General features: G+C 42.9%; 1 protein-coding gene across 2 annotated transcripts in view; it reads left to right on the top strand.

The window, feature by feature from the left end:
• Nucleotides 1–13475, top strand: part of spen (spen family transcriptional repressor) — a 40309-nt gene extending 26834 nt beyond the window's left edge. For both annotated transcript variants that reach the window (XM_076276011.1, XM_076276012.1), the window contains exons 11-15: nt 33–7869; nt 7991–8320; nt 8469–8663; nt 8970–9128; nt 11372–13475. In XM_076276011.1, coding sequence (XP_076132126.1) covers nt 33–7869; nt 7991–8320; nt 8469–8663; nt 8970–9128; nt 11372–11503 — 8653 coding nt within the window. In that variant the 3' untranslated portion in view covers nt 11504–13475. The remainder of the gene's footprint in view (nt 1–32; nt 7870–7990; nt 8321–8468; nt 8664–8969; nt 9129–11371) is intronic.
• The last annotated feature ends 1063 nt before the right edge of the window (nt 13476–14538 follow it).

Raw genomic sequence — 14538 nt, forward strand, 5'->3', positions numbered from 1 at the left:
CTAAACAAACATGCGTAAATGTCTGTTTGCAGAGATGAGCGCAGGCCGCCATATCATGAGTTTTCTGCTGAGCGGGCATACTATGAAAATGTGCGAACACCTGGCAGCACCTACACCGATGATCCTCGACGGAAGTACGCAGCTCGAGGCCGGGAGTTCTACCCAGAGTGGGATCCCTACCAGACGGACTTCTATGATGCACGCTACTATGAGGAACCCCGCGAGTACAGAGATTATCGGGACCCCTATGAGCAGGATATACGCAAATACAACTATTTACGAGAACGAGAGAGGGAGAGAGAGCGTTTTGAGACGGACCGTGAGCGTGACCATGGGCGTAGGACTATGGAGCACAGCCAAAGCCCATCTCTCCCTCGACGTCCAGCAAGCCCCACAGCTTCACCCTCACCCTCTGATCGTTTACCAAGTGATTCTGAACATCCCATATATAGTCGGTCATCAGAGAGAAGTGGCAGCTGCAGTTCTCTTTCACCACCACGCTTTGAAAAGAGGCCTGATCGGTACACTAAGACGGAGAAGGCCGACAAGGAGAAACCATTGTTCGAATCTGAGCGACTTGGTGCAGGAGAGAAGGAAAAGCGTTCTGTCAGAAAGGAAAAGTCTGACAAAGATCGCAGTGAGAAACAAAAGTTAAGGAAGCTGAAATTGGCCTCACCTAGTGTGCCATCTTCAGAGACAGATCCTGACCCAGAACCTGACAGGGATGGCAGCCCAGATGGTGGCCAAAAAGCTAAGGGCAAAGGATTTCTTGGTAAAGAGAAAGAGAACAAAGGGCGTTTAGATTTACCACCATGTGTAGTGCAGCTTACACGGGTTAAAGAAAAGGAAGGCAAAGTTCTGGATCTCTTCCCTCATACAGTCACAGAAAAACAAAGACTGAAAGCTTCAACTGACTCTGTTAGGTCTCCCCCTCCACCTCTCTCTGCAGCAGAACAGAGGAGTTTCCCTCCCCGGATGGAACTTCAAAAGGGAGAAATTCTCAGGCATGTAAAGGTACCAAAAGAGAAGGGCTTGACAAGTCAGGTTGAGTTGGTGGATAAAGATGGGAAAATTAAAGCTAAAAAATACTTGAAGTCTGACCCAGCACCTGAGGGTACCAATTCCTCTGTAGATGTTGACCGTTTAGCTGCACGAAAGAAACGTTTTGAGGAGGCATCTGTAAAAACTGATAGGCTTAAAAGGATCACTGAGGAGGAGGAGGAAGAGGGTAGACTTGGCTCGAAGAGGCCAGTTGATGGTGCTCTGCCAAAAGATGCAGACAGTGGTAAGAAACAGCTAGTTAAAGACATCTATAAGAGAGAGCATCGAAAAACTACATTGGAAAGACTGGTAGCTGTTTGTAGTAGTCCTACAGACAGACAAGAGTCTGAGTGTGCAACACTTAGTGTGGACTCTGGCCTCAATCTGCAGTCTTGTTGTGGAGAACCAAATGAAGGGCCAACAGATGCTGTAGAGTCAACAGATGCTTTCTCTAGTCAGAAGCTGGGAAGTTTTGGTTTGAAAAATCCCAGTCGTCCTAGTGATGGAAGCCATGATCAAGAACAATTTGGAGAAAAAGAACATCTGCATATCGGCAACCAAGATCACTTTGTTGAGAAAAGCATTACAGTGCATGATGTCCAAATATCTATGGACATAGACCACTCCCAAAGCTGTAGAAAACAAATGGAACAAAACCGCCGACTTCAAAAGCAGCTGCAAGAGCATGACAAGTCAGATAAATCTGAAAGTCCTGTTTGCGTGGATTCAGATGATTTGGAGCGGCGCAGTCTTGTTCATGAAGTGGGAAAGCCACCACAGGATGTCAGCCATGATTCTCCACCCAGCAAACGTAAAAAATTAGAGACCCTTGACTTTGAATTTAATTCAAAACGAGAGTGTGACTACAGAAGCTCTAGATCAGCTAGTGAAGATTCTGACAAGAATTCAATCTCTGTTGTGCCATCAAGACAGTTAGTATATAGTGAGGAAGAGGCTACTGTAGATTCACCACTCATGATGTCCAATAAAGACTCTAAAGATAAAGAGGATAAGGTCAGCAATCGCTTAGATGTCTTGAAATACAGCTTGGACTCCTCCACTGGGAAAATGCTTGCTACACAAACAGAGCATTCCAAACTAAAGGCAGTTTCTCAAAGTGCTGAAGGAGAAATGCGCTGGGAGAGCAGAATAAAGCAGGACACACTGCGCATGGACATGTCTTTCCCAAGTAGCGTTGTTAAACGGGATGGAATCCGTAAACGACCTGTTCGTGAGCTAGAGCCAGGAGAGGTTCAGTCAGACTCAGATGATGATGGTGACAATAAACGTCTCTCACCCAAATTGAATGCCTCACTCTTGTGCTTGCAGAGGGAACGAGAAGACAGACATTTGGATATCAAACTATCTGGTTCACTTGAGAAAAATAAATTTTATGAGTTTGCCCTGGATAAGACTATAACACCAGACACCAAGGCTCTTTTGGAACGAGCAAAGTCTCTCTCCTCCTCAAGAGAGGACAATTGGTCATTTCTAGGTCATGAGTCCCGGTTAACTACCCTGCGCAATAGTTCAGACAAGGAGAGGGTTGAGCCAACACCACGACCTATTCCCTCTTGGTATAAAAGGAAGTTTAAACAAGACTCTGAAGGCAAATTGGATGATAAAAAGGAGATGCCCAAAACTGAGAACTATGAACGTCAAGAGCTTTTTGTTTCTCGCTTTCTTCGCAGCTCCATTTTTGAACAAGATTCACGTCGTTTGCAACATCTTGAACGCAAAGATCAGGATCCTGAATATGGTGCAGGTAGACTTGTGAGCCAATTGAGTGGCACTGAGGGACATGTCGGGACTGGAGGTGAGGACCGTACACAAGAGCCAACTGTACTTTTTCACAGTCGTTTTTTAGAGTTACAGCAACAGAAGGGCAGAGATCACCAGCCCCACGAAGAGAGAACTAATGTGCCTGATGGAAATGAGGATGACGAGCCAAAAGAAGGGAACCAGGAGCAATGTCCCAAAGTGGATGAGACTACACAAGACATTAAGCCAATAAGTCCTGTTTCAGCTCAGTCAGTATCAGTACCTGTCCCATCTAAGGAGTCATCTCAACTAGATGATGACCTGCAGGATAAACCAGATGTGTTGTTTTCCACAACAAAGTTGGCAGTCCCTCAGGTAAAGGTTGAGGATATGATGGACACCACTGAAATGTCCCCTCTTCAGTCTAAGCAAATCGAAAAGTATCAAGTTCCTCCAACTGTTGGTGTTTCTCCAGCTGATCCTATATGCAAAGAGGAGGCAAAAGATGAACCTAAACAGGAACCTCTTGAGACTAAAGTAACTCCTGTAAGTACTCTGACTGTGGAACCTTCCACCTACACTGATGTTAAGCCTCCCACTCCTGGTGCCTCGCTAAGTGTTTTAGAAACAGAAACAGCTGAGGACCTACAGTCTCCAAAGTTATCACCCAAACCTGTCACAATTCAAGAAGCCCTCAAGGAGGAAGAGGAACCTCAGCCTGAAAAAACACTGCCCTTAGACAGCCATTCACCCAAGAATGTAGATGTGCCTCTTGAAATGGCATCGTCCACATCAGATGCTGAAGCAGAAACAGCTCCTCCACGGAAACAACTTAAGAGCAAGAAATCTAAGCTCACACCAGCAGCACCTCCAACTCCTCCACACAGTCAGCCAGCAGGAAATGAGAAGCCAGTAACTCGCAAAAGTGAGCGAATTGACAGGGAAAAGATGAAAAGAGCATCATCTCCGAGAGGAAAGTCACCAGTCCACTCAACAGATACCGAGCAAGGCCCTGAGTCCGATAGAGTCATAGGCAGACGCCGGCGTAATGTGCGCTCTGTTTATGCTAAACCAGCTGGAGATGAGGTTGTGCAACAATCAGGAAAAGATGTGGTTGAACCTCCCCGCCCTACACGAAAACGGGGTGCTGACAAAGACCCTGTTCAGCCAGATTCTACTCCCACTCCTACTGGCAAAAGAGGCCGTCCCAAGACCCGTAAAGGGGGAAGAGTTGAAGATGTGTCACCCGTTAAGGGAGACCAGCCTAAAATGTCTGAGGGAGAAGACAGCGACAACAAACAGTCTAGTGGCAGTGACATTTCTAAGGTTTCAGAGGGTTGGCGGTCTCCCAGGACTCAGAAAACACAGTCTTCACCCACTACAAGTACACAAAGTAAAAAAACAGGCAAAGTTGAAAAACAGTCTGAGAAAATGGATATCCTGTTTGATAAGTCAGAAACTGATGGAATTGTAGCCTCCGAATCTCAAATTAAATCAGTTGAAGAGCCACAAGAATTGGCAAAGTTATCAGAGGATGCCAAACAACAAACTAAATCCCAGAAAACGGATAAAGGGAAAGAATTTACAGAAACTGCTGAAAAGAAATCTGAAGAGAATGAGGAAGAGAAGCTAGATGCCTGTATTGAGAAACAGAAAGTAGCTGAAAAAGGTTGTAAGACTAAACCACCAAGATTGACTCGTGGCTCTAAAACAGGAAGTGAGGACAAGTCACTTAGTCTGAAAAATCTTGTAATTCATTTAAGTGTGGATGATGTAATAGGTGTCCTCCGCTCAGGGGAAGATGAGCCTGAACCATTTCAAGATTCTGTAAAGAAAGCAAAACCTGAAATGTCTCCAAAAGAAGATACTACAACAACTAGTTATCTTAAGGATGTGGATGACCTCAGCCCAGATGAAAAAGAGGACACTGAATCTGAAACCCCAATCGACCCGGCTGCAGCTCTCCTGGCTCGTCAAATGGAGCTTGAAAGGGCAGTTGAGAATATCTCTAAGTTTACTGTAGAACAGCCTCTCCCATCCCCATACAAAGAACCACCTGCTGAGCCCCCAGTCCTCTTACCACCAGTTCCAGTTGAACCACAAGATGAGGTGGAAGAAGAGAAACCAGCTAATCCTGCCAGTGAAACAGAACTTGCTGCAGCAATCGACTCAATTACGGCCGAGGATATCTCTGCAGATGCAGATGCATTCACTGCAACCCCATCCTACCCTCTCCAGCTCCCCACACCAGATCCAGTAGTTTTACCCATATCCAATGAAGTAATGGAACCTGAAACTCAAATGGCTTTCAGTAATGTCATGAACACAGATTCAGAAATTGGTATCGTCACAGAGCCTAAGCCATCTGAAGTAATCAACACCAAAACCACAACCCAGGAAGAATCTCCGGTTGTAGGAACACAAAAGAAAACAGGAAAAGCCAGACCGAAAACCCCGAAGAAGGCTAGAGGTCGAAAGACTACTGCAAGTAAGAAAGGAGAGATGGAAGAGCCTGTTTTGGAAGCAGAGCCAACAACAGTAAAGCTACCAGATTCAATTCCTGAAGACATGAAAGCTGTTAATCCAAAGGCAGTTACTACAGCAGCAGCAGCGACGGCAGCTGTAGTCACTGCAGCAGCTGCCTGTAAACATGATGTTACCTCAGCAGTAACTCTTGACACGCCAAAAGAGGCCGAGCAACCTGCTGTAGAGCAACCTGAACCACAAGAATCAGCTTTTCATTCAGGCAGTAGCAGTCCTGTACATTTTAAATCACAACCACCACCTACTGACCCCATTGCCCCAGCTCTCACCCCTTCTCCAACCCGATTGAATGTACCACCTGTACGCCCAGGAAAAATGGCAATCTCATCTCCAACTTGGCTGAACAGATCTGAAGAGACATCTCCCTTATCTACACCTGCTCCACAAGTAGTGGTAACACCACCCACAGCACCTATTCCAAGTATTGGAAGTGTATCGGGGAATCCACCCTTACCCCCTGATACTAAGGCATCTGATATTGATCCCAACTCTAGCACTTTACGTAAGATCCTGATGGAGCCAAAATACGTAACTTCAAACAGTACCTCTGTTTCTAGCATGGTTCTCACAACTACATTAGTGGAGCCCCGTGTGTCTGAGAATGAGAATTCATCTGACCCTTTATCAGCGAAATCCTCTATTCCCGAAGATAGGCCCTTGCCTCACACACCACATGCCATGCTCCCGCACCCAGCCCCATCTCAACCCCAAGAGAATCAGCACATTTTCAGTGAGAAGTTGGTGAATTCAGTGATTTCTTCTGCTACCTCAGTTATAAGTAGGATTACCCCCTTTGATTCTGATGAGACTCCTCATATCTCTCTTAGTAATCGCAGTGCTGGAATGTCATTACCCAAGCAGAAGTACAGAGCTAGTATGAATGAAAACAGTTTGCCACGCTACTCTGGATTGTCTATGGCAGAAGATGGAAGCAATGTTGGCCGGCCAGTAGTGGATAACTCTACTTACAACACAGGCCCAAGCCCCGGGTTAAGGGTGAACACTTCGGAGGGTGTGGTGGTGTTGAGCTACTCTGGACAAAAGACTGAAGGACCTCAACGGATCAGTGCCAAAATTAGCCAGATCCCACCAGCCAGTGCTGTTGACATTGAATTTCAGCAGTCAGTATCTAAATCCCAGATAAAACAGGAGTCTGTCACTCCATCACAACCCTCTACTCCAAAGGGATCCCAGACACCCACAGGTTATGGACACACAGGTGTGGTATTAACTGGCCAGCCGTACAATACTCAGCCTGTTATCTCTATTAACCAGGGAAGCCCTATCTCTGAGAAGTCTGAATCTTTATACCACAGTGGTTCCCAAGGCGGTCCTGTGAAAATGTTCCAGCAGTCAGTTAACAGTCCCCAAGTTCTAATGTACAATCAAGTAATGATGCAGCAACATGCAAAGAAAGGGCCTGGAGCGGAATCCATAAACATGAAAGTTGAGGCAAGTAAGCTTATACAACCCTCCAACCTGAGTCCAGTCTTGAGCTCACACCACTCCTCTTTGTCTGGTAACCCCAGGGTTTCGAGCCCAACAACACCTACTGACAGATCAGTTCAACATCTAAAGCAAGAGCCTCACTCTCCACGGACATCTGGCCACTCACCTTCACCTTTCCCCAAAGTGTGTCCTCCCGGTAGCTCCATCTCTCCAATTGGTACCTCAGTTGTTTTAGGCACAGGCAGCCCCATCTCTCAGTATGTCTCCAGCATGCACCACCCAGAGCAGTCTGTTATAATGCCTCCTCACAGTGTTTCCCAGTCAGTACCAATGAGTCATCATTCTCAGGGAGATGTAAGATGTACTCCTCCTCTCTCTGGAATAAGCTATGGGATGCGTGCTGAGTCACTGGCTTCTCCTCGGTCTGGGGCTCAGCAGCGGTCCACCACACCTCAGCCAGCAGGAATCAGGGACATAGTCTTGCAGTCACATGCCGGTCCTCCAGGATCAGGAACAGGAAGTGGAGCTAATGAGGAAGAATTGAGACACTTTCATCAGGGCCTGCGAAGACCTGCTCCCTCCCACCTTCAGCCAGATGTCATGGTGGTCCCAGGTGACTACAGGGGGTTGCATCATGGTGCACTACGTCTAGATCAGTACAACATGGACCCCAGGGATGTGCGACTCCTTATGCACCATCAGTTAGGGGAACATCCGTCAGTGGACTCCCGTAAGTCCCGCACTCCAGAGACCTCAATGACCACCTCACACATCTCTGCAACTTCTTCTAAAACTCCCCCTGGCAAAGCAGTACAACAATTAGGAAAAGAAACATCAAAGGGTCTAGAAGTCAAGATGCCAGCATCGCCCCATACGGAGAGTAGAATTATTGGGCATCCTCCTGTTTCTGTAATGATGCCACCCCAAGGTGTCCAACTTGTGCATCCTGGCAGTGCCACTTCCATGCCAGAGTACTCAGCAGTGTACCGGGAGATGCGGGGCTTCCACCCCCAGTTTCCTGGTCACCGTTCAATTGGCATGAACTTGGCACAGCGTACCATACCCCCTTCTCAGGTGAGACATTCTGAGAGTTCTTTGTACAACTATATGATGCTATTATTCTTAAACATATATTTTTTAGCTGTTTGAACATGCTCCTCAATCTTTTTTTTGTCATCTGTCTCTGTCCCAACAGGAAGTAGATCATCCACACAGGAACAAGATTTCCCCAGTGCAGCCCTCTGGAGCTATTGCTGAACTGAAAAATGAAAGCTTGCACCTTCGTCATCCAGCCATGGAGTTGTCACACGTGTCCAGGGTTCAGCGAGATACCCACTCTCCTTCCTTTGTGCCATCTTCTGCAGTGGCCCAAAGGACAGAAATGGCCCTGTCACTTCATAAGGGGCCTCAAGCTGTCATCTCTGGCCCTCTCCCACTAACTGCCTCAGGCCCCTCTCAGATGCGACCAGATTTGAAATTTGAACACACAGAGCACCGTTCAGTCGACACGGTGAAGCTTTTAACAGTAAGTGACCACAAAAACAAGATGTTTAGGGGAAAAAATATAATTAATTGTTGAAATGTATACTTTAGTGAGTTGTTTACTTTTGTAACATTCACTTTCTTTCTTTCTTTCTTTTTCTTTCTTTCTGTATTCCTTTCTTTTTGAGCAGAAGTACCCAATTGTGTGGCAAGGTCTGCTTGCTCTGAAAAATGACACTGCTGCTGTCCAGCTGCACTTTGTCTCAGGAAATAACATCCTGGCACAGCGGTCTCTTCCACCAGTGGAGGTCGCTCCAATTCTTCGCATAGCACAGAGGATGCGGCTGGAGGCAGCACAGCTTGAGGGAGTGGCACGAAGGATGACCGTAAGCTTTCTGTTTTGTGTTTTATGGGTGCAAAAATAGGGAATGTCACTGTAATGTACTATGTTTTTTAATGCATGCAATTATATTAGTTATGTACAATTAGTGTGACCGATATAGCTATCATTGATGTAAATAGAAATTTGGTTTTAATTCTGTGTAATGTATCAAGTGTAGCAAAAAAGATTCAAAATGAAGTTGTAACTAAAAAACTGTTTGCATTGCAGTCTGATGTAATGCTTCCTCACAATGTCTGAATCATGTAACACAACTGTGCTTTAAAAAATCCCATCTCCTTTTTTTGATTAGGTGGAAAGTGATTACTGTCTTCTGTTGGCTTTACCTTGTGGGAGGGACCAGGAGGATGTCCTTGCTCAGACTCATGCTCTTAAAGGTGGATTTATTACCTACCTGCAAGCCAAGCAAGCTGCTGGCATCATCAATGTCCCCAACCCCGGCTCTTACCAGGTATGTGTACACATTTTTGACCTTGTGTATGAAAAACCTGAATATATTGATGGCAGCAAAAGACAGTGTGTCCTCATTTATTTGGTGGGCAAAGTGCAAAGTCTGTCAGCAAGTAAAAGTTCTCATGCATGAAATACAACTATTTTATGGCATATGGTAGCATTAGGGATGTAACGATTACCGGTATAATGATAAACCGTGATAAAAATGTTGACTATAACAATTACCGTTTTCTTTTGAAATATAATAATTATCACGGTTGATTATCACGGTGTTGAAACCGTGTGTTTAATCCTTCCCAGCTTCATCCGAGCCTGCTTTTGACATACAGTAGGCCTGGTACAATGAAGCAAAATTGGTACCCTACTGATTCTGTTGTCTAGCCTAATTGATGGTTTTAACTGCGAATTGGATTAGGCTACACCTGATTTTAAAAGGCGGAACATTTTCACTGCAAAACTTGCACTGTAACATTTGCACTCTGCGTCTTTTTATGTTCGCGTGCACATTAAATCCATTCCACTCACGTTATCAGAAGAACACAGTAGCCTAAAGTTTTTTTCGAACACTTACTTTGGTCTCACTCAGGGTAGGAATTTCACGGCGGCCACGTTTTTGCCCCTTGTGTTGGCCGTGATGTCCCTTTGAAAATCAGAGGTTTACAGGCCACGGTGCCCTTGGTGCCCTTCTTTCAATATTCTGCTTTGCATCCTACTAATAGCGAATTTTATTTAGCCTATGGCCTGTCAAAATAATCTTAGCATTCACAGCGCAAATTAATTTATTTTACGCAGTGGAGAAAGTGACAGCGCAAGAAAGAAAGTGCGTCTAAATTCACCTATTCTTCTCAGTTGAACTACTCGCGAAGTAGCCTACTCATCACACAGACATCACAAGTATCACATGAAAGAGCTTTTTCTCAGCTTTTAAACGATGTTAGCCGCGAATTGCTGTGGTGAACGGTTCGCGAGAAACGTAAATAATATAATTAAATTTAATCATAAATTCTACTGAAGGTTTTCGTCCATCTCCCTACCCATTCCTCTCGGTGCAATACTTCACGAACCTTTCGTTTAACACATGACAAACCATATATCAGAATAAACAGCAGACCTTACCGAACATAAAGGTGTAAAGCAGTCCCCTGTACAGTTAGCCGTTCCAGAGTAATCCACTTTTGAATTTGCAGTACATTTCGACATGCATGGATGTCTCCAAATTTGGGCTTTAAGTTTTACAATGTGTTTAAATTGTTCCACATGATTTCATAACGGGCCAAATACAAAATAAATGTTACAAATATCGCCTATATATCGGTAAATCAGAGGACAGCTGACAAAGAGTTTGTGAAAGTAGATCACAAAATGCTAAGCATGCATCTAGGCTATTTGAGTTTCTTAAAGCTGAACTGTGCTTAAATTGTTCAATACATGATTTCATAACAGGCCAAATATAAAATAAATGTTAAATATAGCCTAGATATCTGTAAATATTAGATGTTCAGATGATTTGCAGTTCTATATAATATGTCATGTTTCATGTTTTTGTAATGTTTCATACAGTGATGCAGGTCTACTGCAGTGAATAGGCTATACAACTTTGATATTTTTTATAGCCTATGTGGCCTTTGTGCCCTCCACCAAATATGCCCAACTGAAGGCCAAGTCGCCTTGCCCCCAGAATGGTGAAATTCCAAGCCTGGTCTCACTCATTGGATCCAAATAACAGTAATAGCAACCTCCAAGTCATGGTAGGGTAAGTTAAGCGATAAGCACATAGCCAATTAAACATGAAAAACTAAACGGGACACTTTTTGAAACTATTTCAGCTTGTGTAGGCCTATCAGTGCTTTCTGAACATATTGAACGCACTTTTAAAAATACCGTGATAATACCGAAAACCGTGATAATTTTGGTCACTATAACCGTGAGGTTAAATTTTCATACCGTTACATCCCTAGGTAGCATTAAGCTGACTCATCAATGTTTGCGGTTCAATGTCTTGCCCATGGTGTTCATCTACCAAATTGATTTTACTTTTTCTAGCTTTTGAATTAGCTTTAGTTAGACTTAAGACATTGCACTTTGCCCATCATTCAAATTAAGGCCCACAGTGTAATAAATGGAAACGGTTGTAAGAGTTGGTTGTTGGTTTTCATGAGAATCTGTATTGTTGAGTATATGAAGTCTGAAATAAGTTTTCATGTTTGTTTGTTTGTTTGTTTGTTTTCTTCTCAACTGTAGCCAGCCTATGTTGTCCAGATTTTCCCACCCTGCGAATTTTCTGAGACCCACTTGTCTCACCTCGCCCCAGATCTTCTCAACAGTGTCTCCAACATCTCTCCTCACCTCATGATTGTGATTGCCTCTGTGTGAGAGACAGACATCTTCTCCAAACCCACTGGATATCAACACCAGCCTATGGGACTCAGCCTTTTTTTCTTATGTGTGTGGACATGAATATGCCTCACTGCGGAACTTTCAGTCTTTTTTGCATCATGCACTCATTCTTCTTTTGTTATTTTTTGTTCTTTTTCACCAGATCCTTAATTCATCCTCTCACCTCAACTTTCACGTCTATGCATCTCTAAGGAGAAGGCAACAATGGGCGTAACTGGATTTACAATGATCAATTATCTGATCATTTATTTTATTTTTTTGTCATTGATGAACACACAGAAGATTTTCTTTTCTTTTTAGAGCATCAACAAAGGGGATGAGTTTAAAAACTTTTGGGAGGGACTGTTTAACAGTTTTGTTTTTTCACTGATGATGATTGTGATTTTTTTTTATTTTTTTTTATTTTTTTTAGAATTTCTTAAAAAGATTAATCTGATCAGTCATTGCACTATGTTGGAGAAATCAAATTGAGAATCAAGTACTTTTACCTTTGTACAGATTTGACATGATGCTTTTAAAAAAAACATGCTCTTTTCACCAGCCTTCTCTGCACAAGAGACAAAACTGAGCTGGTGAGATCTTTTTTTTTTCTGGGATTTCACCATTTGAAGAATACATGAACAAACACACACTGACTGACTGGCACGTAAATATCAGCTCTCTACAGACTTCTCTGCAACTACTGTTGTGTCTTGCCACCTTAATTCCGAGTCTTTTTTTTTTTTTAGTAATATTTTCCTCTCTATGTACCAGGCCCTGGAACTCCACAGGGGATTCTGGAGTTGTACAGTTTACACTTGATGCCTCAATGTGGGACTATAAGATAACTTTTGCTCAACTTTTTCTGTCTCTTGAAGACTGAAGGCGCAAAGGGGTGAATGCGGTAATGTGTAAATATTATAAATATTTAAGGACTTACAATGGACAAAAAACGACAAAAAGCTGGGAGACCAAGTGGATTACAGCATATCATTGACCACAGATGATAAATTATGTCAGGAATGTCCTAAGGGGAAGCTGCTTCCCTTTTACTCTGTCTAGAATAAATTCTGTGCCAAAATACCTTTTAAAATATTTCAAAAGAATATGAAAATGGAACAACAAATGGAATTACAAAATCAAATATTATTTTCATACTTTTTGTATTTGTCACATTGTTGTAATTATTTGTTGACTCTGCCTCATTTTTGATTGTTATTGTTTCCCCTCTTGTTCAGTCCCACCTAATTCTTCTCCTGGAATCTAGTTCATTTTCACTCAGACATTATGTGGTGGTGATGGTGGTGTTGATGTTGGTGATGTTTGAGGCCACTCCCCTGATTGTGTAAATCGCTATATCTTCTTTCTTTGTTTACTTGTTTGTCTGCCTCCATCTCTCTGACAACACATGTGTCTAAGAAATCTGGTTTAATTAGCTATGCTATGCAGTCAGACATGTCTGAATGAAATATTAGCACATGGGGGGGAAACAAATTGAATTCAAAAAGAATTTTGGGAATGTTCTCCCTCTTATACTTGTCTGTCCACTGTCTCCCGAGCCAAGATGTAAATAGTCATTAATTTTATCTCTGAACTTGTTTATTTGCGCTCAGATTTTGTCTCATTTCAGGGTCCTCATTTTTGTTTTGTATGACAAAACAAAGCAGTCTGAAGAAGACAGAACTAGGTGAAAACCCATGCAGAAAGTAGAACCATGTTTCTCAGTTTTGTGGTGCGAATATTTGTACGACTGCAGGCTGACTTTTTTCATGGTTATGTTGAAGGCACTTATAATTTTTGATACAAATTTAAAAAAAATACCAAAAGTAAGAAAAGAATCAGAACTGTTAATCTAAAAAAATGTCTTTTGATTTATCTCTATTTCATCAGTTTGTACTTTTGCTGTTCCTCTATGAGGACATTTTAAAATGTAAAATAAATTTTGTTCTTCGGATCATTAAAATGGTCATTCACTGTTTCACTCTTTAATCATTTGCTTATGGGACATTTCCCTGACATGCGTCCAAAGCCAGGGTTGAAACCTCTCCATGGCTACACAGGCACTCAAGAGTTTGGCCACATGATGTCAGCAAAATCTCATTTTATGAAGAAGTTCCAGGGATAGAATTGCTGCGGTCACTTCTTTTCCAATGTGTTGACACTATATGACTATTGTTGGCAACATTGACCTTTTTTACTGAGCAAAAGGCATTATCCTTATGCAGAGAATAATGAATTATGACATTGACCACCAGTAGATTGCACAGTAACCACAGTTTGGCTTTGAAATATAATTTGTCAAAATTGTCCCTGCTCACAGACTAAAAACATCACATCACTCATACTGGGTTAATGCTCCCAAGTCTCTCATTTGAAACATCTGTTTTTCTTTTGTGAAAATCATTCACAGTAATATCTTCAAAATACTGCATTGGTTGGCCTTTGACATGCTTTGTGCTAATGAAATGGAGAAGTAGCATTTAAGCACAATGTCATATTGTCTCACACCAAAATCAGATATGGAGAGACTTTCTGGCACTTTGAGGAGTATTCTACACATGCACATGTGTTACTGGGATCGATTGTCACTTTCACAGAAACATTTAAGCCCCCCTTAATTTGCTAAGCTTGTGCCTCATAGCCCCAAGAGTATGTTCTTTTTCATCTAGTAATCCCTTCACAGCACATGCCGTTAAAACGGGATCTCTTCTAGTTAATGAATGCCTCCATGCAAGTGTTTGAAACATCAGTTTGTGGTGAGGAATCCTAAGGACAGCTGTGCACATGCCTGGAACAGACTGCTGCTGGGGGCCAAGGCTATGGGAGGGATCAGTTGGAGGATAGGCAGGCAACTGGTAAGCAGTTGTAGGCCTCATAGATTCAGGAGTGAAGTATCGCATTCTGTATCTCAAATATTTATAAAAAAAAGTTCTCAGTTTAGTCTTTGCATTAGGACATATGAGTTCAGAATGGAAAAGCAGCAGAAGTGGTGGGTCTGATGTTTGACATGCTAGTTTCCCACAGAGAACAAA

The sequence above is a fragment of the Alosa pseudoharengus genome, unplaced genomic scaffold, assembly GCF_046254945.1.
Source record: "Alosa pseudoharengus isolate Yale_2024_CS ecotype anadromous, Long Island Sound unplaced genomic scaffold, YU_APseudo_1.1 YU_APseudo_1.1_scf_9, whole genome shotgun sequence".
NCBI classification, from domain to species: domain Eukaryota; kingdom Metazoa; phylum Chordata; class Actinopteri; order Clupeiformes; family Clupeidae; genus Alosa; species Alosa pseudoharengus.